The sequence below is a fragment of the Myzus persicae genome, unplaced genomic scaffold (genome assembly GCF_001856785.1).
Source record: "Myzus persicae strain clone G006 unplaced genomic scaffold, MPER_G0061.0, whole genome shotgun sequence".
In the NCBI taxonomy this organism is placed as follows: Eukaryota; Metazoa; Arthropoda; class Insecta; order Hemiptera; family Aphididae; genus Myzus; species Myzus persicae.
The window spans coordinates 292286-319000 of NW_019102203.1; the positions used below are offsets into that span (position 1 = coordinate 292286).

The window sequence follows — 26715 nt, forward strand, 5'->3', positions numbered from 1 at the left end:
TGCTATGTAATATTCGTTTTGTTTTTGAATACGATTCGAACTCAAACATAGTACAATGCAATAATATAGACCATCTGGTTGAAAATCAAACGAATTTGCTGCATACCAACAAGTATACGATAATAATAATTTCCAAATGGTCGATTCGTATACATTTCGACATTCAGAGATCGTTATTAGAAATGTTCGTAGGAGAACGATTCATGTCGCGTACCGTATAGCCGTCATTATCCACTCCAACGTTCTCTCAATAAGCCCTTTTATCGTATTATATTAGTATTATAAGAAAAGATATTTGAATCAGATATGTGTGTGTCCAGTAACGTAGATCTAGCAATTTGTCCAAGGATTACAAAAATAATTTTCACACACCCCTGTTCTTAGTATTCGTATACCTTTCAAGTCTAAACTACTTCACTAACCATACGGTATATATAGGGTTTAAATATAACTTCAAAGAGGAGTTAAATACATACATACCTTTACGTATAGATATAACATAAACAAGATGATTTACCAAATATACTATTATTTCCCACTTTTTTTTCCTTTAATGCATTTATGTTGTATAGAATTTTAAAATACCTTGAAGATCATATTATTATCAAATACTTAAATTTCGTTTACCGTTTAAGGAATAAGGAGTATTCTGTGACCATACAATCTTTACTTTTTTCAAATAGATATCTTTTTATGACGTTAATAAATAACGGTTAGCGCGTATTTTGTTTGTATTTTTTGATATATCTAATCAAATTTCAAGGAGCAGTTTCTGAGTGATAAAACTACATGTACTACGGATAATATTAATATAAAATGGTTTTACATATTAAAATATGCGTAATATTTAGTCGAATACTTATTTTATTCAGACTATTTTTACATATTATAGTTTTCAAATTACCCATGATACTTAAGTAAAGTTAAAGAACTTGGAAAGTAATTGTGAAGATTTTGATTTATAGACACAATAAATTACAGTTACAACAATAGGTGGTTTTCGTCTGAAAAATTAATTTGTTCTATCACAGGACACTCGTTAAATAGTATAAAGAAATCAAAAGTAATTGAAAATAACGTGTTATTAAGTATATACTTAAAAATGTTAAAAATCAGAATTTGAAAAAGCTCACGATGAAATAAAATAAAATGGTGGTGAGCATTGGTTAAAATCCGAGGTATTGATGTAGCTTCGTGATAATATATCTTCTATATATTATTATAAATACGTAAAAATCTTATCGTCAGTCGTCATTGTAGAAGAAGTCTCACCGTTTACCGTCTACACCACACGATGTTTCCGGGTCACCGCGGGTAGTCGAGGTCGGAAAAACGACTGTGAATAAAATGGCCATAATAGAAAACAAAAACTGATACAGTCACCCCCTGGCCCCCACTGACCCCGAACGTCACTATATTATTATATTGTTAGTCGTAACGGTGTGCAACGGTTATCGTGGCACAGGGGGGTGTGTCGGTGACTGTGATTCAATCGGGCCGGTGGGCTTGGAAGTCGGTCTTCGGCGGCACGCTGCGAATCGGACAGCCGTCACGAGTCCGCGTCCGGAACACGCATTCCGTATTATTATACGCGTTTAACCCTTCGTACGAACGGTGGCTTTATTTGAACATATTATAATATATTTATGCACGTCGTGCGATGTATAGGTGGGGATCGATACGGTGGGTGTGACGAAACTGGTGAGGAGATGCAGGTGGGTTATACGTGTATACTGTATATACAGTCGTACCGCCGTCGCCAACGTGCAGCAAGTGGACGCGGATATAAGGTTTGACGTGACGAGCGGGGTCGAACGAGTGTGTGTGTGTGTGTGTGTGTGTGTGTGTGTGTGTGTGTGTGTGTGTGTGTGTGTGTGTGTGTGTGTGTGTAATATATTTAAGTATATGTATTATGTATTTAGATTATACACAAACGGACCAATTCAATTTCACGGTACCGAGGGTTCGTCGTACGTCACGTCCACGACCGCACGGCCCGCGATTTACTGCAGCACTGATAGTGCGTACACCGACGATCGAACTCGAGATTTCCCAAATCATCAGATTACCTCCGAGTATACCGTTTTATTATTATTATTATCGTCATCTTATTCATGCGATTCTATAAATTCCCGCGGTCGGCTGACAATTGTTTAACGGGAGACATTGTATAGGTATCAGTAGGTAGGTTTCCGTATTTGTTATTTCTAAAAAAATTTAAATTGATTTTCGTTATATTAAAACTACTTTTAACAACATTGTTATGTATATTACTGTAGGAGATATAAGCAAGTGATATGTTCAAGTATCTACGCTTAAAATTTCAAAAAGTTTTTTGAATATTTATTGTAGAACTTCAATAAATATCATTAATATTTAATTTTTATTGCTGAGGTTTTAAATTCAGAAGTGTTGATAGTGATTAAAAGGTAGTTTTTAAACTCATGTTTCAAATTACAAAAAATGTAACCTAAATTTATGTGTATCGGACTTAATTTTAAAAAAAAATAATATTAATCCAATCCAATGTTTCTTAAATTAAGTTACACTAGTATTATTCATATTTTCTATTTTTATGTGCTTACGCTCAAACAAAATATACAGTCATTATGAAATACTGAGTAATAACTAATAAGTAATAATAATAAATAATGATATGAAGTCATTATGTTCGATATTTATTAAATTATTGGATATAATATTGATTTATACTATTTTTTTTAATTTTTGTTTTATTTTACAAAAAATGTGATCATATTATTATTAGAAAAACTATTGTGTAAATAATGGCTATGTCTTTGGATAATATCGTATTGCTTATTTAATATTATATTGAGAGTATCACCATTGTACTTTAACGAACAGTAGATCATGTTTCGTCATATTAGACTTTAAACAAAGGAGAACAATATAAATAAACGTGAATTAATGTTGACGTGTAATTTCAAAATAACTATGTTAAGCTTTTGTTTCACTAACACGGAAATGGGTTTTGGTGGAAGTTAAGAGACGCCCGTATAGCTTTTTTTCATTTTTACCTACATAATATACAATATTATAAGAGTACCTATATATACAATATTTTATGAAAATTAATGTGATTTTTTTCGTAATAATTTAAAACAAAACAATCAGTCTTACTTTATTATATTATATTTTAATATTTATATTATTATTATTTTTATGAATTACCTGAAATATTAAGAGTATAGTGTATACCATTTTAATATTTTGTTGAACTTTAATATTTAAGAAATTGTTGTCGGGGTCGGGTCTGTAGATTTTGGTTTTAAAAACACTGATGCTCTTAAATATATAAGTAAAGTTTCAAAACAATGTAATAGAATGGTTGTTGGTGAGTTGGATGTAGTTGAAGTGATGGAAATTGAGCTTAAGTTCAGTATTCATTTTTATAATAGCTCGATTAGGTACATAATATACATAATACAAAATACCTATCTAAAACATTAAAGAGTTGCTAAAATATAACACAAAAGTATTTAAACTTAAAATTATATATAGGTATATTTTTTTAAATATTATCAAATGATTTAAAAAAATGAATTATGTTACTATACGAATGTGCAATTTCCATTATGAAACAAGATACTATACATACCAGAGTAAACTTTAAAGTTACATCGTCGGAAACTATAATCTGATACTGTATAGTCATATAATTAATTTTAAGGTGGACTACTCTTAGCTGTACGGGGTGTCGCTATATATAATACCACGTTTATATCGAACACAGACATGTATACTTATAAATTATGTATTTTTTCAGGGCCGAAATATTGGGGCGTTTTGAACCCATTGTGGAAGTTATGCTCGATTGGCAAAAGACAATCTCCAATCGACATTGATCCGGACAAACTGCTGTTCGATCCATTTTTGAAAAATCTTCACATCGATAAAGATAAAGTAAGAGTAAACGTATAAATATAGATCATTTTATACAGTCTTCGTGTTTTTGTAGCTACCATGCTCAATTTAACAGCAATATCATATTCAGCAGAGTTATTTATATACATATATAAATATATATTCCCGAATATTATGCAAGGATTGACGGAAAAATAATAAAATCTGCCTGGAATCAGGATTTTCAAGATGTACACATTTCATATATATTATATACTATAAAACCATATATATATATACATATATATGCCATATGATGCATACGATATACCTACGAGTATTATTATTATTATTTTTTTTTATGAAAAATGGATTTTGAAACGGAAAGCAATATGTCAAAATATAATATAACGTCTTGATAACTCGGCCGACTATATTAATTTTGTTCTCTTTGGCACTTTTTTCCTACCCACGTGATATACACACTCTCTCTCTCTATCTCTCTCTCACACACACATATATAAATAAATAATATATCCAACGATCACAACAGGAGTTATTATGTTTAAAAATTAAATTCTTAAAGACCATAGAATATTATGATGGGCCGGTACACAAATCACGTTCATGAAATATGTAAAAATATTAAATATTTTAAATTTTAGTCAATCATTTTCTGTTGGAAAACCTAACCTTTGAATAATTACTTTCGTGGTTCGGCTTATAATAAATCTGTTTGATATAATAGGTCAGTGGAACAATCGAAAACACTGGACAGTCTTTGGTGTTCAGAGTAGATAAAGAGTCGAAATACGTTTTGAACATCACCGAAGGTCCTCTGACTTATCGCTATCAATTTCAAGAGTTCTACATACACTTCGGCACCGATAACAATCTCGGGTCTGAACATAAAATCCAGGGTTACTCGTTTCCGGCTGAAGTAAGTATTTTTGTTACTATATATTTTTTTCGAATAAACAGTGGCTTAACAATACATAACCTAAGTTGTGATTATATATCACAGGCAGAAAAAAGTTGATTTAAGTTGTGCGATGTACGGTGCTTAATTTTTTTGGTAAAAAACATGATTAAAATTAGAGAAAATTACATGTATAATTTGTTCAATATGTTTCAAAATATCTATTATTTAATAAAAATAAATTATAATTTAAATAAAAGCACTTGAAAGAAATCTGTATCGAGACAAATCTAAACATTAATATTACCACTGATGAAAATTACAAGATATGAATATTTTATAATATTCTATTTAATAATATCTTGAAACATTTTATATGTATACGCTTAGATTAACAGTGGGTATGTATGTCTACTTACATTGGTTTGAAACTCATTGGTCAAATTGAAACTACTTTAACTGCAATATTTTAAGGACTCGTAAATATTTATAAGATACAGTTTGAACAATCACATAAGTGTATTTATTTTTATGTATTTGATCGCTCGCTAAGAGCATACGAAATAGATGATACACAACAGCTGCTGCAGTACATAATATAAACAACAATAATAAAAATATAATTTCGTATTCATCGAACAAATGGCTATTTTTTTTACTATATATTTAAATGAATGATATATTTTACTGCACAAAAAGACAATACGTTTCAGCCTAAATTAATTTTAATGGGCTTGAAGGAGACAAATAAATATCATACAAAACGTGTTTAATGTATCTTATACATTTTTCTGTTCAATTGCACTTATACGATTCATACATTTTTCATAACGTTTAGTGGGATTTTATTAAATTTATTATTTAAACTTTGAAACACATCACCGATATTTATAATTAACCATTGTATAGTTATCGCGTGACATTCAACATCATCTACCACTTTGTTCAGTTAGTGGTACGCACATCGTACATGTAGGAGTCCCTCTATTATAAAAATAATGAAATACTGAGTTTCCTATGCTTAAGTAACAACCTCCATGGTTTTGAGTAAGGATAATCCATTTGTCACCCACAGTGTCTTTATTTCTAATTCCTCTTCTTTTTCTTATTATAAAAAAATTGTTATATGTCGTCAAAATTTGATAATAAGATCTTATATATATATATTATATCCGAGATAATTAATTGATTTGATAACTTAATTTGAGATAGTTGACAATGTTGTGTTTTATTGACTTCAAATGTGTTATATTATATTTGAGTTCTTACAACAAAATAATAATAAATCGGTATTACGGTTTTCAATTTTGAAAAGTTATCGTTTTATTTGTTTCATTATTTTTCTCTTGGAAGTTGGAATTACGTCGAATCTAACATTATCAATTCGAGTAAATGTACTAGGTTTACGTATATGTTTGGGTCTTCTTCTGAATCAACTAATAAATTTATTATAATTACTCAAACAAAATCATTTATTTCATATTGTTTTGAAAACCTAGTCAATTAGTTAAAAAAATAAAAGTAAAAATTAAATGTTCTACGATTTTCTCCCTATAATATACCTAAAATGTTGAACACGATAATTTGTATCTTTCGATAAAAGTCTGTGTAATTTCAAAAGTTCATGGAAGTTGTTCGGCTCGAAAAAGTTATTCCACTCCACAAAAAAAGGGTAAAAGAAAATTCAAATAACGAACGCACATAATATATATAGCTATATATATAATTAAAAAAGGACACCGTGTGTTGATAATTTATTAACTCTAGGTATAAAACTTGTCTAGATAAACAAAATATATTATAGTGTGAATAGGTTACTACAATTTTAAGTTTAAATTTTATTACATCGAATGCTTATTAAACGTTGAGTGTAAACAAACAAATTCTCTGCGTACGTATGTATTGTGATACATTGATATTATAATATTATGTACTACCATCTACCATCATGCGCCAAATTAAACAATAATATTTCCATACTTTACCATTTCTGATAAATGTAATGATGATTAATATACTACATGATTGTAGTCTGTAATCCAAACATGGAACGTCTCGATAAAAAGAACACATTACATATTTTTAAAATTTTAATCACAGTTGGTTATTCCTTGTAAGTACGTACAATTTCAGATATAAGTAACATTATTATTATAGTTTTTAACCTATTTATTAAATTTATTATACACAATTAGTTTTATTTTCCACTCATTCCAATTTCTAACTGTTATCACTTTATACGTAAACTTAGAGTATTATTTTTTTGATTAACTGGAAAGAGTTAAGTTTTTTTAATGTGAATATAAATACTGGCTTATTATTTTAAGAAATATTTACATTTTTTTAAAAATAATTATATAAAAAACTTAAAGTAAAAGGGTCTGTGTCTTGAGTAGGTAAAGTGTACATCTTACAATCCCTTAATTCCACTATGTTATGTAACGACTTTTTTTAGTCATTTAACATATGCTCCCAGTATTTTTCATTGATTTTAAGTTCTAATTTAAAACTTTCGGGTTATAAAAAAAATTGACTAGTATACGTTATATTTTAGTATCTATATTATATCCATACAAATTTCATGATCCGTGTCAGTTTGATAATATTTGTCGTGGAATAAATTTTCGTATTACCCAAAAGTCATTGCAGATGTAACAGTCATGTTTTTGGTTTATAATAGATTTCGATGTGAAAAGTTTATAACTTAGAGTCTTAACTCAGGCACACATATAATTTGCATTATAATATTATACACCTAAAACCTACCACTTTATTGTTTAACCCGACCAGTTCAATAAGAATTCCAATAGTTTAGACGGCTATTTTATTAACCGGGAAGTTGTTGAGTTATAATTTTGTAGTGTTTCAAAATCACAAGTGCTTCCATGTTATTAGATGTCACGACCGTGTATGGTTGTAATGATAGATCGTTCGTTGGATTTCAACTTCCTGAATGTAATTTTGCACGGAAATTCGTCAAATGTACGTATAGATCTATTTACGTACATAATCGTTCAAACGCATTTCTCCCTTCGTAGAATATTCTCTCACATTTGAATAATATTCCAATAGTCGTGCCGGAACTTGTATAAATTCAATTTCTATGTGGAACGCATTACCACCGTGTGGAATGTTGTTTCCGTATACCGTAAAATCTGAACAATATAAAAGCTACATGAGAAAACGTATTGTGGAATCCAATTTTCAAAATAATGACGAGTTTGGGTAAAACAAACATAATATGCTATTTCACGACTATATAGGTACCTACCCCAAATATACCTATACCTATAATAATAATTTAATATGTGCATCATATTAAAGCAAACCGAATAGCATTTAATGCAATTCTAAGGCAAAGTGTACTAACAACACCACCAAACTTTTTTGTTCTGAAAATAAAATTTTCTTCGAAATAAGCACCTATTATATTTTCAATGACTTCATTAAGTATTAATATTCAACATTTACTACTACACGGCTATTTTTAATGTGTAATAGATTAGATTATAGGTGGAAATCTATTACAATTTCAAGAGGGGGGCAACATTTTTAACATTAATATGAGTGGGTATAGTTATCTAATTCATCAATTTCACTTATTGTTCAAAATTTATGTAACAGATTGTATAAATATAAATTAAGTAATAAATAAAAAAATATAATATGAGTGGGGGCATAGCCTGATAGATGATCTCCACTGATTTCTGCCTTTGTACCTATGTTTAATATTTTTTGATAATTATAGTTACTTTTAAACGCAATCAAGTTGATTGTATTTTTATTAAAAAACTAAAATGCAATTAAATTGTATTATATTTTTAATGATTGCATGGACATATTCATTAATTTCTAGTTTTATTTTCAATACTTTTAGATGATTCTTAATAATTCAATAAATCTACATTCTACACGTTTGTATTTTCATTTTGTACGTTCTTACTGTACATCAATAGTTTGATAGTTATAATTTACGTCCAAATGCCAAAGTTATACCTAGGTTTCTACTTTCTCTAGTATATTTTACAAAAAGAACAATAAAATAATATGAAAAATAATATGATACATAGTCTGTATATAATATCAAGTTCGTTATTTTATTTTGCACTACCTACACGATTTTTTTTATTGGCTAGCGGCAGATTTAAAAATTGTATTCTTTCAAGCTGATAAACTGTTTTTGTGAACTTTTTTCACTTCATTATTTGTGTTAAATGTAAATTATACAGTTATTTTATCATTTTAATTTAAATTAATATAACATTTTTAAATAAAAATGAAACAAGAAAAAATGTTGTGAGCTAAAATTAAGTACTCATTGTATCGTACACCGTCCAATCGATATACATTGGCGCGTGACTTTATTAGGTAGTTTAGTTTTTATTGGGAATACCTACATCGACATAGCTGGTAAGCTTTCTTATGAGTATTCTCTTATAATGATTTCGCCAAACAACGTATGTGTTTTATTGTAACATCTTTAAAAAAAAAACGAACACATAGCCACTTGGCAATATGATTAGTTTTCATATTTTATGACGAGATTTAGAGCTTCACAATTTATTCGGACGCTTTATTGGAAAAATATGTATTTAAACATATATGTATCTGTGTTCAGTACTACATAGTAATATTTCAAATAGTTATGTCTAATTATTTAAAAATAATATGCGTCCAACAACATTGTGTTATTGAGCAATACATGCATTCCATGAACCGTTTAAATCGAGAGCAACTGTCATCGTATTAAACTGGATCTAAAAACAACCTTGTTCATTAATTTCCTACAGGGCCATTATTTTTTGGTATTTTGTTTGTAAATGTATTTACAGAAGTTTTAAGTCTATTCGTTTATTGAATCATTAATATACTTGTAAACCTATATATTGTGGTTATTGATTAAAAAATGTGACATGTATATTTGAATGAAGTGGTCATTTCTTCGACGGTTGTCTTTTGACTGTAAATCTGAAATAATATAGCTGCATAAATGTCGAAAACAGAAAAAGGTAAATTGAGTTGTCAGGATATAAATGTAAACGGCAAGTTTCCTTTAGGTTACAATAATGGTATAAAATCAATATGGAAGAACATTTGAAAATTAAAGATAACCTAAAGTCTGAAATATTTTATGTATATGTTAATATTCTTTATGAGATACGTTCCTATATGGTAAATAGTGACTATAGTAATTAAATCACAGCTCAACCCAAAATCAAAGAAAAACAAATACTTAGAACAAAATTAAACACAATAATATGTAGAACGCCGTAAGAGGTGCGTATATTAATTAATAATTGCAAGTAATATGTATTGCTAGTTAGTTTATAACGTGGGCTGTATTTTTGAATTGTTCGTCTATCGTAATTTTGTAACGTATTATACGTTAGGAAGTTTTTATATTATCTTAAATTGTGTCAAAATTCACAGAAAATGCTTTTATTCTCTTAAAAATAAAAATTTATATTTATTGTAGCTACCATTCTGTTACTCTAAAATTAGCGCATTTCAAACCAATTTTCTACATCACCGTTTAATGCATTTGAAGCCAAACATATGATGAATCACTGAAACAACTCTAAACGAATAGCCAATGCTTTTTTTGACAATATACCACAAAAGTACATTGTAAGTCATTTTTATGGCACAAAGAGTACCGTACAATTGCATATAAAATGACAAACAGACGTCTCATTATGCATACAACCATCGTCACTATAATAATATGTGTATGTCCCATTGAAAATGACATTGTTAGTTATCATTATCGCCGAGCAGACAACTACAGACAAAACGGAAAACAATTTTCTCATAACGATGGCAATTATTAATATTAAATACCTGTGTATATAAACGCACGATTTTCATTGTACCTGATTCAGCAAACAAATAACGATATTGCTTCCTTTTTTTAATACAACTATAAGCGTTTAAAAAATATAATATGTCAAGTTTCTCCTTTGTGTTTTTTTTTCTTTTACATAAATAAATGTACTTTTATTTGTACATAGTTGGCAAATGAATGTCGTTAGTCGTCCGTCCAAGTTATTTTGGGTTACACGCACAATTCTAAAAGTTATTTATATGGGGTGGGTTTCCAAATGGCATAAAACAGCTCGGTCTTTAGTTGTAACAAAGAAAATGTAAAAATAAATATATATTTTTTTTATATCTGAACGATGAGACACGTATTATTACACCATGTCAATTTTCATTCAATGAGACATCTATTTTGCAAGCAATATGATATGGAAAGTACCTAATACACTTAGTATTTTTTTTTTTTTATAAAAATGAATGTAGAACACTTAATATTATTGAATTATTGACAATGTAAATTGGATCAAATATGAATTTTTTTTATTATCTTATAACACCTAATGTTGCAATTCCGTTTAAAAAAAAAAATGTCAGCCAACTTTTAACAACCCACTCATTGAAATAAAAATTCAATATACGAAAAATTTAGCGAAAAATAAATATATTTTTTTTAAATTAAAAATATCAACTTTAATAAATGATTAAAAAATAAAAGTGGAAATCAGCAAAGTATTGGCTATGTTTTTTTGAGGTACAGTGTATTCTATATTCACATAGATTTTGAATTTCAGTGAATTTTCGAATATATACAACAATTTATTAAACACCACTATAATAGTATACAATTAAAAATACAAAACCATTGAATAATATATTGTTTTTATAACTAAAATCAAAACAAATATAAATATATTGTATTAAGTCAAGCCCTACTCATAATCGATATTTCAGTTGCTCTAAAATTTACAATCACCATAATAAACCACCATCGTATAATAGCGGATTGAAGCTCACCTTGTGTGCATAATATTGCATGTTTATCATAAATAATCTTTAATATTATGTATTAATGTTTGATTTATATTTAATTACAATCAAACTTATCTAGCTATAATTTTTGATAAAAAAATTTTCTTTTTGACATACTATACCTGAAGACGTAAACCAACAAGCATTTATTTCGATTGGCTGTGCTAGAACAATATTATAATCTATATAGAGTCTTCGTTAGTTTTTGTATCATTAATAGCTTAAGACGGTGTTGTCTCAATAAAAACGTCTAAAATAAAACCAAAATAATTTCCAGGTATATATGGATTACACAAACGTCTTGGGCCTTCTTGTCGTTGACGATGCTAATCGATAGGGCGTTATACGTTAATTAATTCGGATCGTTGATAAATCACTCGAAACCACTTTATCACTGTCAGCACTGGCTTATCAGCACTTCGTAAACTTCTAATCGGGTTACCCTTCGTTTCTTCTTCTGCTTCTTATATATATATATATATATATATATATATATTTTATAGGCCAGTTAAATTGACTTCTTCTATTACCATTAAAAATGGAGGCGATAAAGAATGACGATGGTGTGCATCTAAGAACCATTAAAGTAAACAGAATGCGTATAAAATAATAATAAGAAAAAAAGAAAATGCCATTAGCAATAAATCAACTTCGGTGAAAACTCATTTTAATGCGATTTAAACATAAATATAAATTGAATGTAAAATGACACCTTTTTGAGGGACAAAATGTTAACGATGCTCCAGTGCCAGTGACAGATTTATCTTGACTGGTCGAAGATGCGTGATGTTGCCAAAATAATTAAAGTATTCTAAATACCATTAAAAATTTTAACATTACACTGTGGAACTTGGCTTAATATAATATAAATTACATATATAATATGATAATATGTAATAACTTTTTGTTAAGAAAACTGATGCTCATTGATGAATGTATTACAATATATTATATAATTTCTGGTGAAATTTAAATACATAAAATAAAACCATTAATTAATGATTTGATTTTGGATAGTTGATATTATATAGCGCAATTGTGAAATATATATGCTACTAATAATTTCATTTATTACAAATACTTAGAGTATAAGGGAAGTTTAAAAGTCTTTTGCATATGCAATTCTAAATTTAACTATACATATTTTGTTCCTTTTGTTTACTTATTTGGGAATTTTTAGAAATATTGAAAATACCATGGCCAATAATAATACAATTCATATAAATATCGTAACATACAATTTAATTTATCAAATTTCGTATTTATTTCAGTGATGGTGAGTTATTCGTGTTAAGGAAATTGAATAATATTAGTAACTGTTTTGCAACTAAATGATTTGAAATAATTTTATTTATATATATTAACTCAACATCAGAAAAGCGCTTTTAACAATATTATAAAAATAAAAGGCTTCATAAATCGATTGACTCTACAACTAAATATCACTCTGTTATAGCGCTTTTCGAAATCCGTTAATTTGTCGTTGCTATTGAATGTAGCCTATGTTATATTCGCTTGTCGAGAAAAGTACAGAATACGAATACAGTTCAAAATCCGAGTACACGCAGTTGTACTGAGATTGCCTATACATCTCGCCGGCTGACGAATGTAATCTATTAACAACAATTATAATATAAATAATATATATATTATGACAATTTAAAACAGTTTGTGGATGTTGGGTATCCTTGTTCCCATGTAAAAAGATAAATATAGGTACGGACAATTACTTTGATTGAGTTGAAACCACTAGTAAATAAACCCAAAAATATATTGCTTAATCTATTAGTATATTCTATTTTTATCTACAAGCGAATCGTTCAAACGAGAAGAGGATTTATGAAGAATTATTTTTATTATTATTTTATTATAAAAATATTGACAGTGATTATACAGTTTAGATTTGAAAATGGTCCTATGTATTACATTAATTTCTGTTTCTAATTTTACATGGATTTCCTATCTACGTAAAATTAGAAACAGAAATAAGGTAACCTTACTAACCATAACTATCTACACCTGTTTAGTTGAGTTCTTGGTTTTTGGAAAACTAATAATGAGAATTGTATGCACTATTTTCTTAAATGATATTATGTTTGACTGTAAAGGAAAATAATAAATATTTTTATGCAAAATTTATGCATTTCGATTCTTCCAAATAATATTGTGGATTTGTTTTCAATTAATTTGAATGAAACGACTACGTTATATTGTCATAGAAAAATGAATACAAAATACAGCTGAGAACCGTCTTGTAAGATGTTGAATATGTTTTTTTCTCATTTTTATGTCATTGATTGGAATTTTTGAACGGGGAAGTGACCCGATACTGAATTTTTTATGTACGAATTGGCTTTTGGTCCTTCTGTTATAATATTTGATCATATTATGCATTTATTCAGTATAATGAACCAATATAATCTGGGGAAATAATTGACTGCATCTGTAATCATACAACATGTTATTACGAATGCAGTTGTTGCATGTAAAAAGAGAATTAAAAAATTGTTTCATTAACAAAGACATTTTTTTATAGATTTATATTAAGTATAAAAACACACTATACCACTTCACTAAGAAGCTAAACTTTAATCATAAAGCAACTATATTTTAAACGGAATACCTTAAAAAATAGTTGTTGCGTTACCAAAAGTTAAGTTTTATTCTATACCATTTTTTTGTGACTAAAATAACTTATCATAGTTGATTAAATAATTTAAAGGCATTGATAATGTCCTATATATTAACACGTGATTATAATAAAATAATACCCACTATATTCTGCAGGTACGTAATTAACTGAGGAAATTGTTCTTATACATGGTATTTACATTCGGCTTAAAGTGCCCGTTAAGTTTATAGCGGAATTATAGCGATATTAGATAATGATTACAATTATGGGTCGATGTACTGCAGTTTAGGGTACACTGAGACGCAGTGAAGATTATTTGGATAATGGTTTAGGGTCGTATATTTGATAATTTAACAGATAATTATATTTGCTTTACTCCTCGATCGAGAAAGGTACTCCGTTTTAATTAGCCATAATATCTATAAATTATAATAGTATACAATATAATAATTATACATTCAAATAAATATAACACAATATAAAATATACAAAATTTCGTTCTAAATCAAAAGTTTGTCGGTCGTTTTGATTTTTGGTAAGAACATTATTTGGGTTCTGAATATTTCACTATCGTGTTTGATTACGAGTGTTCCAATTGAATTTTAATTTGATTTCACTGCAGTATTCGCTAAATCGTATATTTACATAAGTATTATTATTGGCTTTAATTGTAAGGCCTAGAAAATACAATATTTTACGCATCGAAGCAAGTCAAGATTGGTTGAACCGAGATTATATCGCATAATATATTTTATAGTCGTTTAATAAACAAAAATCAAAATAACCGAACTGACAAACTATTACTTAAATAAAGCACAAATGATTAACTTCTTTACAATAATATGGTACAATAAAATTGTCTTGGTATCTTGGTTTCGCGTACCACGGATTCAAATTTTAAACGAACATTAAATTACCCTCAGTGGCATTTTATATTTAAGAGAGCTACCTATTCCAAGATAATAAGTTATTATACTTCCGTGTTTTAGGATTGGTATCTTGCAATACAATTTTATATTATCATGTATTCATGTTCAATGTTGCTTTTATGGGAATCACCCAAGCTAGTACGTTTAGTATATAATATTTGTTATAAATAATTTTTCATTTCGAAATATTACTGTTATTATGTTAAAAAATCATATTCAAATGGTCGGTTTATCAATAGTTTTTTTCTTTTTATGTACGTTTTTGAATGAAAAAACAATAAATCGTTCAATGGTCTAAAAAGTTTATTTTTCGCTAATACGGATTAAAGTATCTGTAAATATTATTGTTGATTATATATAAGAACAAATATGCCCATTTTTCTAGATTTTTTCTTAGATTTTTATTTTATTTCACATAATTTATACATATAGATGAAACCAGAAAAAGTTTTTTTATCCTTATTCTGACATTCAAGTACTATGCTCAATAATAATTGTTTTGTTGGTATTATATTGTTTATTATTGTTTTTAACTTTTTTCACAAATATTAGGTAGGTACATACAATGAGCTATAATATTTTATTATTGGAATATGTAAAGTAGATAGACTAGCATATACTAGTATTATATAACAAACTGTACAGTTTTTCGTTGTTAAATAATCATAATAATTATAATAATAATAAATGCAGCGTACTTAAAAATGTATTTATTTATTTTTGGTCTCTGTCATGTACTCTATTGAATGGCACACGATTGGGCCCTTAAATCCGATGTATAAAACAAAACAAAAATCCATAATATTGTTTGTTGAAAAGCGTTAGGTTTACGACTAGATACCATCAGATGTATTATATAGGGTTTCAACATTACTATTTTTCTTTATATTCTGTTATCAACCGAGAATCTGATGTTCGTTTGAGTTTTTACGAGTTTGACGAAATGTGTGCTCATATAAAATGTTATGCATTAATTTATACATCATATATATTATATTATTTATCTTTTAGTAATAACTGTCACAGTACTATCAAACGTATTGTATAGTTCACTATAGTAGATTATGATGATAAATTAAAGTTCCTGGGCTTGTTCGCATCGAAATGCCAAGTAATGGATCGCGTTCGTCGCAAAACGATAATATATTATAAAAACAGAACATCTCGAGCAAACAGGTAGGTTCAAACTACACACATTATGATACCTATATTATATATGTCCACTGTGTAGTAAGCTCTCAGGTAAATGGTTTGCATTGAATAAATACCGTTCTATAATAATGCTACAGTAGCCTAGACAGGATTATCTTAAATGAGGAGGTTACATTTTATAAGCACGTAAATAGTTAGACGGTTTTATAAATTAAAAGTAATGACTATATTTTGTCATATTAAGTATTTTAAATCCAAATACAAACAATCGAATAAACGTAGTTAATTACACAACGTAGTTAACTGAGGAATTGTAAATCACTGAGACCCGAGTAAAGTAAGTGCACTGAACTGTATTGATTATGACTATAAAAATCTGCACTTATTTCCCACGATCCGAAATGAGTTGAAAAAAATGTCAAAATGATGAGAGGGATCATTTTGTACTTAGAATATGCAAGGAATACCGTGGAAAATAATATAGTTCTTAATAATAAATAATTTTAAAATTTCATGTTTAGAAGCAAATGTTAATTTTGGCCACTCGGCATCACGGTTGTATACTATGTTTATCCTAATAGTGAAATGCATTGTAGAAATACAGTGCTGCAGCAGTATAATATAGACTTTATATAATATTATGATGTGTGTATCACGGATAACGTCTATTTAACTAGCGCGATCGTCGTTGCTGTACGTAATGTTATATGCAGTGTAGTGTGTTTATCTTTTCGCTTTCGCCCTCCACCGTTCCTAAACGTGCTCATCCCTCCTCATGCGTCTGGTGTGACGGTGCATCGTTTCTTGCAAATGCCACCCAGAAAGAATCCGCACGCAAGCGTTTACCGCGCTGTCAAAAGGCCATAATCCGCTGGGTTTCGATTTCAATCTCGAAATGGAGATGAGCACCACCGTCGCTGCTTGTTGTGTGTAAACCCCCCTCGGAGGCGAATCGAATGCTTTTTAAGAAAATAATCCCCCCAAGGAATATACGTGCTAGCTCGTGTGTGTGTGTGTGACTGAAATAGGCACTCGGGTGATAGAATGGATCGTAGAGCGGTATGGCAGAGACGAAAAAAAAAAGCCGCAAAAGGTCGACGTAGCCGCGGAGACGTGAATGACAGAGGGGCGGAAGATGGCAGGAACTGATGATATGGGCTGAAGCGGAGAGTTGATTTTTTTCCCACTCCATTACCTCGAGCGTATATGTAAGTGTGTATTTGTGTGTCCACCAGCCGTATATAAATATATTATATTATAGTGATTGGATCGACGATTACTGACTCGCGAGCGGTAGCCGATAGTCGACTGCTGAGTGAAATGCCGGAGGAAAAAAACATGATAGATATTATTAGAAACCATTATCCTCCCGTTGTATCCTATACCGGTATAAAGAAGTCAGTTGTTTTGGATGTGTGAGAAAAGAGTAAAATAATATAGTTATTATAATATGTATCTTTTGTGTTTGCTAACTGACACTCAGTTATTATTTTTTTGATGTGGTATTTAATATAGTTTTTATTGCATAGCATTTTTAAAGTAACTGCCGTATTTAAGTATATATTTCTTTTAAGTATATATTTCTATAACTAAAACTAAATAAAATACCATATATATATATATATATATATAAATATACTTTAATAACATAATAACATAGCATATTAATCATCATAGTACTTACGAGGTACACATTGCGCATCTTGTATATAATGTTAGAAACGAATTGATGTTACTTACCAAGTAGTATTGTTACAAGGTAGGTAATAAACTGTCGTGACTAGTGACATAGTATTATGTTTGACTATCCAATTTAAGAAATTTCGTGAATAATCGTATTTAACCTGTTAATTATTTGTTGTGTGTGTGTCTGTAATCGACAATAATAGTATTATTGTATAGTTATATTGCATCGACAATGTAGACGTTCCACGTACGGTTAATGACTTTCGAAAGAAATGTCCGAGGAAACGAAAACACGATATTTTAAGAAACCATTAGCTTATACAAACTGATATATATATATATATATATAAATAAAGGTGGAACTTATTTGGAAAAAGAAAAATAAATTCAGTCGTTTCAGAGGTAAATAGATATAATGTTGTCATGTATAATTGTCGTATGCTGTATAAGTTTCCGTTTGCTACGACTATCGTTTCGGATTGACACGCGATTTTTTTCCACCATAAGAATATTGTGGTATTTAATATATAGTTAATTAACAGTAGCCTGTAGTTCAACAAACGTCGAATATTATACCATTGAGACATAAAAATAACGATAATTTACCTAGTACATACTCGTATATATGTACTGTGTATTTCGTATTCCGATTCAGTAAGGAAAAATCCCGTATTCAATCTTATTTAGCTAGACATTATGTTTTTTAGTATGTATTTACTTTAAATTTATAGTTTGTAATCGATCTAAGATGGGAACAACAAAATATTTCTTGCACATTGTTTAATCGTTTTATAATGTTAATTTTCTATGTCAATTTTAGTACCTGCGTTTTGTTTTCAATACTTTTTCAATAAAATCGATCAGAAATGTTTTATGTTTCTATGAATGTGATTCATATTATATAAACAATAATATGAACAATAATTATAAATGTAAATAGTTTTTGTCTACTATCTTCTAAAGTGGTGTTAAGTTTTCACAAGTGTTTTAGTATCTAGAAACATTTTCGGAAGTAAGACTTTTAAAATACGCATTTAATGGAAACAATGAAAAAAAGGCATCTGACCTTTTCCAGCCGGGTGGACAGTTCCGGTTACTCTTTGACAGCCATTGAACCTAATGGTGCTATAATAGTTCCCTTTGAGTACATGTGTTCTTTCAGCCAACGTTAAACACAATTTTCGAAAAAAACCTTATGCTGCCATAAACTTATAGCTAAGATGTATTCACATTTGTTCAGAGCATCTAAAAAATCGAAAATTGTGAAGCACGTTTTCCAGGTCTGTTAGCTAACAATTAATTTTCAGCTCTATGAGAAGGATAACGTCAATCTTAAATTTCTTATTATTTATATCAGTTTCCCTTGGATTTTAAACTATCTATGTATGTTAACTTTTTGAAAAGTACTTGTACTAGTGTGTTTTTGTTATAAAAATATACAAATAGCCATGAAAATAGTTCGACTATGGATAAGAATAGCATTAAATAATAACAATTTAAGTATTCAAAAAAATACGTATTCACTAGATTTATACGACTATGTAAATCGTTATCTGCATCATTGTTTAGCCCTCTTGAATTTAAAATAGATTCGAAATACAAACGACAGTATGGAAACAAAAAAACTATTCGATCATTGTGACATTTAACATTTCAACAATATCGATTTACTACTAAAAAATAATATGTTGCATTGTTGCCGTAACTTTGTTTGCTGTTCTCATAAAATGAAAAATGTTGTACTGATTATATTTCAATTTTAAATACATTCTAGACCGATAAAATGCAATTAAAAAGTATAAATTCCTCGAAATGCTATGAGTTATAACCTTAAAAACCGTAACGGCGTAATGACTAATGAGTAAGTCATTTTTTTAAGAAATCAAATAATAATGTGGTTGTATTAACGAATAATGAAACATGATAACGATAAGCAATGAAAAAACTTTAATTTTATAAAAAATATTTCTGGAAATCGTGAATAACTTATAATAATGATGAACTCATTAATAATAATATAACCTATTAATCTTCCCGCTGTTGTATTTCATAATATTTATATACTTAAGTGGATTTTAATAAATGGATTAAAATTGTATTATTTTAATGATTATTGTCACAATCATACAGTTATATTTCTAAAGACTTCTTTCATCGATTTTTCAGACACAATTTATAATTTAATAAAACAATAAGCAGTATAAATGAAGTAACATAATATTATCATAGGTACTTTATACCTGTAGTAACTAGATACAACTTACCTAATACCCATACATTAAATATTTATAATAATTATTAAATACTGTTATATTGAAGTATTGAACTGCAATAATCCGTATTTTATTTTGTTTTCAATTAAACTCAGGGTTATCCGTACGGAAATAGATAAAATCATAAATTTAATATAAATTATGAATGAGTGAAAATGCTGAGATCACTATATTATGTGAACTGCATATACCGCAATATATCTATATATCTAACCATATAAATAAAATGTATGTTGACTTGGTATTTGACATTTTATATTGGGTATTAATGCCAGCTTAAATATATTCCATATCGTTGCTTCAATCGAAAATATTATTTGGTAATATTACCTCGAATTTGGTGAAAATGGCATTTTTTCATGACAAAAAAAATGTTACAATAATAATCGTGGAATTCGGCAGTAATCGCGGCATCTATAGACTTCTAGAGGACCATTAAAATATTTCCTGTGTGTATACTTTTCTTTTCGATGTACTTTACAATTTTACATCCTTTAAAAAAACAATTGAAATTACGATAATATTTCGATATATTTTATTACATCTGTACAAATTCTACTGTAATGTTTCAAGTTAAAAGTGGATCGCGTTTATTGTAATTGTTTACAACAATGATAATATGTTGTTATAACTAATTAATAAAGAACTTTTAATTTGTAGATTCAGCTTTATGGTTACAACACTGATCTTTATTCAAATATGTCCGAAGCCCAAATGAAATCACAAGGAATCGTCGGTGTATCACTAATGGTTCAAGTGAGTTCTGATAAATGTCCGTTATTACTTTATAGTTTTACAATTTCTTAATCATTTATTTTAACTTTGCAGATTGGACAAACAACGAATTCAGAATTTCAAATGGTCACCAACGAGTTCGGCAAACTTTTGTACAAAGGTAAGTTAATATTAGTATTCTTACTTGTTATTCATACTAGCACCTAACCTATATACATACCATTTGGCATTTATTATGGTAAAGATAAATGTTTTATATTTTCAAATCATTGATTTTCGTGTTGTGATGTGTTTTATAAAAATTTAAAAATTAAAACTAATAGATATTAGTAATTCGTATTAGCAGCATTGAGTTATTATAATAACAGTTCCATCAAATCTATATGACTGTATGGAAATAATTAACTGAAATTATTATTTATAAAATATTAAAAATGATCAGCATAAAGCTAATAGCATAGCATAACAGCTAAAATATCAACTCGTTGAAGTCGATATGGTTGGTTCATACTACATATCACATAGCGTATTATATAATATGATCTAAACCGTTTTACTATTATGAAAACATTAGGTAGAATTTCTAGAAGTTTTTGGTGCGTATCGTTTCTTGGTTTATTTTTCTTATTCGTAATTTCGGTAAAATAATTTGTACGAGTTGATTTAGTAGGAGTGGGGCAGAGAAATACGGCATTACATCGCCCTTAATTTTAAGTACAGCTCTAAAATCACTTTACAGTCACTTAACGATTTCAGCTTTAATGCGGACGTGCTTTTGTCGTGTCACGTGTGTGAAAGACAATGACAACAAACTGCGCGGTGCTAAGTCATTTTAAAACTTTGTTTTTGTCTTGAATACCACTAGACCCACACATTCGTTATTCGTACATTTATATATGTATTCGTATACGTATATGTTGCGTGATACGTAACGCGTAAAACAATTATTTAATGTGATATTCTTAGACGGTGAACATTTTAAACACAATAAAAATATCTCAAAAAAAACTGGTAAAAAATCGATAAATAATGTACTCCACTATACTATACAGTCACTATATAATATTATTTGAATAGGTTTTATTTGCATTGAGTTACAAGTTACAACGGAAATAATTACACTGCTGACTCGAAATTGCAATATTGTAGTATCGCGTTCAGATTGTTACCTAACAAATTAGTTTCTTCCGAACGTTACTATGTTTTTCCGCGTTGTCGTATAGTTTTCACAATTGTTTGGAAATATTATTACTTAGTGAAAGAATTTTAGTTTCTCAGGATTATTCCATAATACAAAACCCGTTTGATACAGTGCAATTAAAATAAAGTTGTTCGTAATAAAATATTATGAATCGATATTTGAACATTTCTCGGAAATATTAACGAAACGAATTTATTTCTTTAAATTCGATTCACCCCAGTACCCCAGTTTAACTTATTTTTTTATGAAAATATATGAACGAATTCGTTTTAAGTATTTATTTCGTGAATTCCAAACATTTTACTAAACAGAAGTTATAATTTGCCGAGAGAGTCGTATATACAAGAAATACGTTTTTACTACAGTATGCCGTAATTAAATATTTGTCGTTTTAGACTTCAGACAACCTGAAACTTGTGTTTAACTATGAGCATTTTTATTTTCAATGGTTTTTGTAATATTTACATATCTGCATCAAAAGCAAAATTATATACAATTTGTGGTTGAAGAATTTGCGTAAGTAGTTTTATTGGTTATTTTATCTATTTTATAAAATTTATGAAGTTAAGTCTCTACTCTGTCATAAGTTTACTGACATAATTTATTCTGTATCGTATTATTAATTGTATGTAGAAAATCAATAAATAAATAGTTATTTTGTTAAAAAAGTGAAATAAAATAAATATATTTTCATGATTTACTCCACACTACACAGTCCGCAGTAGGTGAACCTAAATTATTCGTTATTGTTTGCTTAATTATACGTTTGAAGTACTTTGAAGAGTATAGTTTTCGACTGTATACTATGAAAATTAAATAGGGATCGTCCATTTGACGTGATTCTCTGAATTTTAAAATTGATTTTGTATTTTTTACCTTTCGAAGTCATTATTAGAATTTAAAATAAAAGCCAGAAGAAGTACATTTCACTTAGAAGGTAAAAACTTTTATCTTAAAAAAAAAAATAGTAATCAAAAAAAATAAAAATATTCTAGTTTTTAATAATGTGAAAAAGCTACTACTTATTATACTTTGAATAATTTCAAACATTATAAACTATTATAAAATTTGAAAACGATGATTCTAAACGCTGGCTTAAAAATAAAATTATAGAAGCATGTTTGACAAGAACTATTACCTTCTTATAAAAGTTTTAAGCACACTCCGACCCTGTTAATAATCATCGGCAACCAAAGCAAACCATATCAAAAGGTAAACTTAAATGTGACACATTAACGATACATTTTAATACACGATTACCCATTGGTAACCATTTTAATTGTTTTTCATTTCAATTGGGTGTTTTATTTAAATCGTACACATTGTTCACAGAGAGAACTAAAAATTTGTTTGCAACTTTAAGGTTTTAATACATAGATATTTCAGGCCTCAGTGTGCCAAATGTAATTTAAAATATAGGTATAAAGTATAAACAAAATATCATTAAAAATAAGAGATATCTAAGGTGGGAAAAGTATTGGCACAATAAAAGGAAAATGTCACTCTAATCATAAACTTCGATAAAACATTAAGACAAGGGCTTAAAAAACATCTTTATACTTTAGACGATCCCTTTATCTTTATTCTAAGAAAAAATTATAGTTCAAGATGAAGTTTAATAATATCATATTACACTAAAATGAATTACACTACTGTTGTTCACATATATTACTTGTTTGTGTTGGGAGAACTGAATAATTTATTATATATTAATATATTATAATCTGCCAATTTTAATCCTTTCGAAAGAAACTAAAAATGAAAAATATAATGTGTTGCATATTCAGCATTTATATAATATAAGAAACGTAGTGTTTAACAATTAATAATAATAAGTATCATATTACGATCGGAGGGGATTGTCAATCGATCAGTAGCCAGCACATAATTTCATTATACGACATTACGATTTATATGTTTGACAATAAAAGACTATAATTTACGTTTGCGTTATTATTCACATTAATGATACACAACAAATTGGCGACGAAGATAATTCAAATCGTTTGATCGTAATCACTATTGCTTAAAAAAAAAAAGAAAAAAAGAAATGACAACTCCGAAGACTGATTCCATAATGAACTTCAGTCAAGTTATTGGGTCACCAGGAACTTTTGAAACAGGTATGGACATAACAATTTTCGAGTCAAAATTAACAAATTTTTTTATGGCAAATTCGATTGAAAACAAGATTCAAAAAAGAGCAATTTTACTATCGTCAGTGAGTGAAGAAATACATAAAGTGCTTTTCAGTTTATGTGTTCCTAGCACGCCTAACGATGTGGAGTATGATACTCTAATAAAAAGTTTGAATAAATATTTCAAACCGGTAAAATCGTACTTTGCGGCTAGGTATACATTTTATCAAGCTAGACAAAGACAAGATGAATCAGTGTGCCAATGGGGTGCACGTGTCAAAAATCTTGCTTCAAAATGTGGCTTTTCATCGGAATTAACAACGGTTATTCGAGACATATTTGTTGTCGGCATGGGTTCAGGACCAATACAAGATCGTCTGTTAGAAGAAGATGCTGCAAATGTTGGAGTTACATATTCAAAACTAATGGAAATTGCGACAGCCAAAGAAGCTGCAATCAACGACAAAAGCAGCTGGAACAAAGAAGAACGCGTAGATTTGAAGTACCAGAAAAAAAGCAATGGACATAGTCAAGCCAAGCAGGGGTTTCATTCAAAAATCAAATGCGGGGTTTGTGGCCGTTCCAATCACCTTCAAAAAGACTGCAGATACAAGGACTACGAATGCAACAATTGCGGTGAAAAGGGTCATTTGTCAACTGTATGTAAAAAGGGTAAGAAAGAAATGAATAATAATAAAAAGACACAAAATAAATTTTTATACGATAACGACGATGATGACGAAACAGTTAATTATGATCTTGCGAATACTTTTTTTTCTATTGTTGATCAAAATTCTCAAAAAAAGGCGGTGAAACCGTTTACAGTAAATTTAATCGTAGAAAACAACAACGTTAACTTCGAAATTGACACTGGTTCACAACACAGCGTAATTTCAAAAAGATTATATCATCAACTGTTTAGTCATATCATATTAAAAAAAAATGATATCTCGCTCTCCGATTACGTCGGCAACGAAATTAAACCGATTGGAAAAACATTTGTAAACGCGGCATATCAAAATAAAAAATTTACAATGTGTCTTTATGTAATCGACAATGGTGGTCCTCCACTAATAGGTCGAAATGATATAAAAAATATAAAATGTTTTACTTTGTTTAATATTGAAAATTACGAAAATGTCGATAGTATTATAAGCAAATTTAACAGTGTGTTTAAAGATGAAATAGGTACTTTTAACAAATACGAAATTTCCCTAAATATCAAACCTGGGGCGGTACCTAAATTTTACAAACCTAGGTCTATTCCGTTAGCATTAAAACCAAAGGTTGAAACCGAAATTGAGCGTTTAATTAAAAGCAATATTTTAGTTCCCGTCGACCACAGTGAATGGGCAACTCCAATAGTACCAATATTAAAACCGGACGGCACGGTTAGAATTTGCGGTGATTTTAAAATAACAATTAATCCGGTATTAGAAGGGACCGAATACCCTCTTCCAAAAATAGAACATTTATTTGCAAATGTTAGTGGTTCAAAATATTTTTCAAAAATAGATTTAAAAGACGCATACCAACAAATGGTCATTAAAGAATCTGATCGCAAATATACCACTATTAATACACACAAAGGTTTATTTAGCTATACCCGTAACCCTTTCGGTATAAAATCATCGGCAGGGGAGTTCCAAAAAGCTATGGAAACTTGCGCAGCAGGACTTGAGGGCATAGGTATATTCCAAGATGATATAATTGTTGCAGGATCTACTATCACAGAGCACAATGCTCGTCTGGAAAAATTACTAAATGTATTGTCTAATACAGGTTTAAGAGTTAAGTTGAATAAGTGCAAATTTATGCAAAAATCAATTGAATATTTGGGTCACAGGTTAGATGAAAATGGTCTACACACACTAACAAAACACACAGATGTTATAAGCAATGCAACTGTCCCAGAAAATAAAACATTGCTAAAATCATTTTTAGGTTTAGTCACGTATTATATAAAATTTATACCAAACGCTGCAAATATTTTAAAACCACTGTACGTACTTTTACGTAACGGCAGTGAATGGAATTGGACACCAGAATGTGACAAAGCATTCAATAGAGTTAAACAAATTTTAATTTCGAAACCCGTATTAGCACATTACGATCATAATATTCCGATTAAACTCGTAGTAGACTCATCATCATATGCACTAGGCGCAGTACTTTCGCATGTATATCCAGATCGTACAGAAAAACCTATAGCCTATGCCTCAAGGGTTTTATCTGAGTCAGAATGTAAATTTCCACAAATTGAAAAAGAAGCTTTGGCAATTATTTACGGTGTTACAAAATTCTACGACTATCTATATGGTAGGCATTTTCTATTAG

The 26715-nt window shown here is 28.8% G+C and overlaps 1 protein-coding gene across 3 annotated transcripts in view; it reads left to right on the forward strand.

The window, feature by feature from the left end:
- LOC111031530 (carbonic anhydrase-related protein 10) overlaps positions 1 to 26715 on the forward strand; it is a 111173-nt gene that overhangs the window by 40726 nt on the left and 43732 nt on the right. For all 3 annotated transcript variants that reach the window (XM_022311520.1, XM_022311519.1, XM_022311521.1), the window contains exons 4-7: positions 3788 to 3924; positions 4613 to 4804; positions 20965 to 21060; positions 21133 to 21199. In XM_022311520.1, the coding sequence (XP_022167212.1) occupies positions 3788 to 3924; positions 4613 to 4804; positions 20965 to 21060; positions 21133 to 21199 (492 nt within the window). The remainder of the gene's footprint in view (positions 1 to 3787; positions 3925 to 4612; positions 4805 to 20964; positions 21061 to 21132; positions 21200 to 26715) is intronic.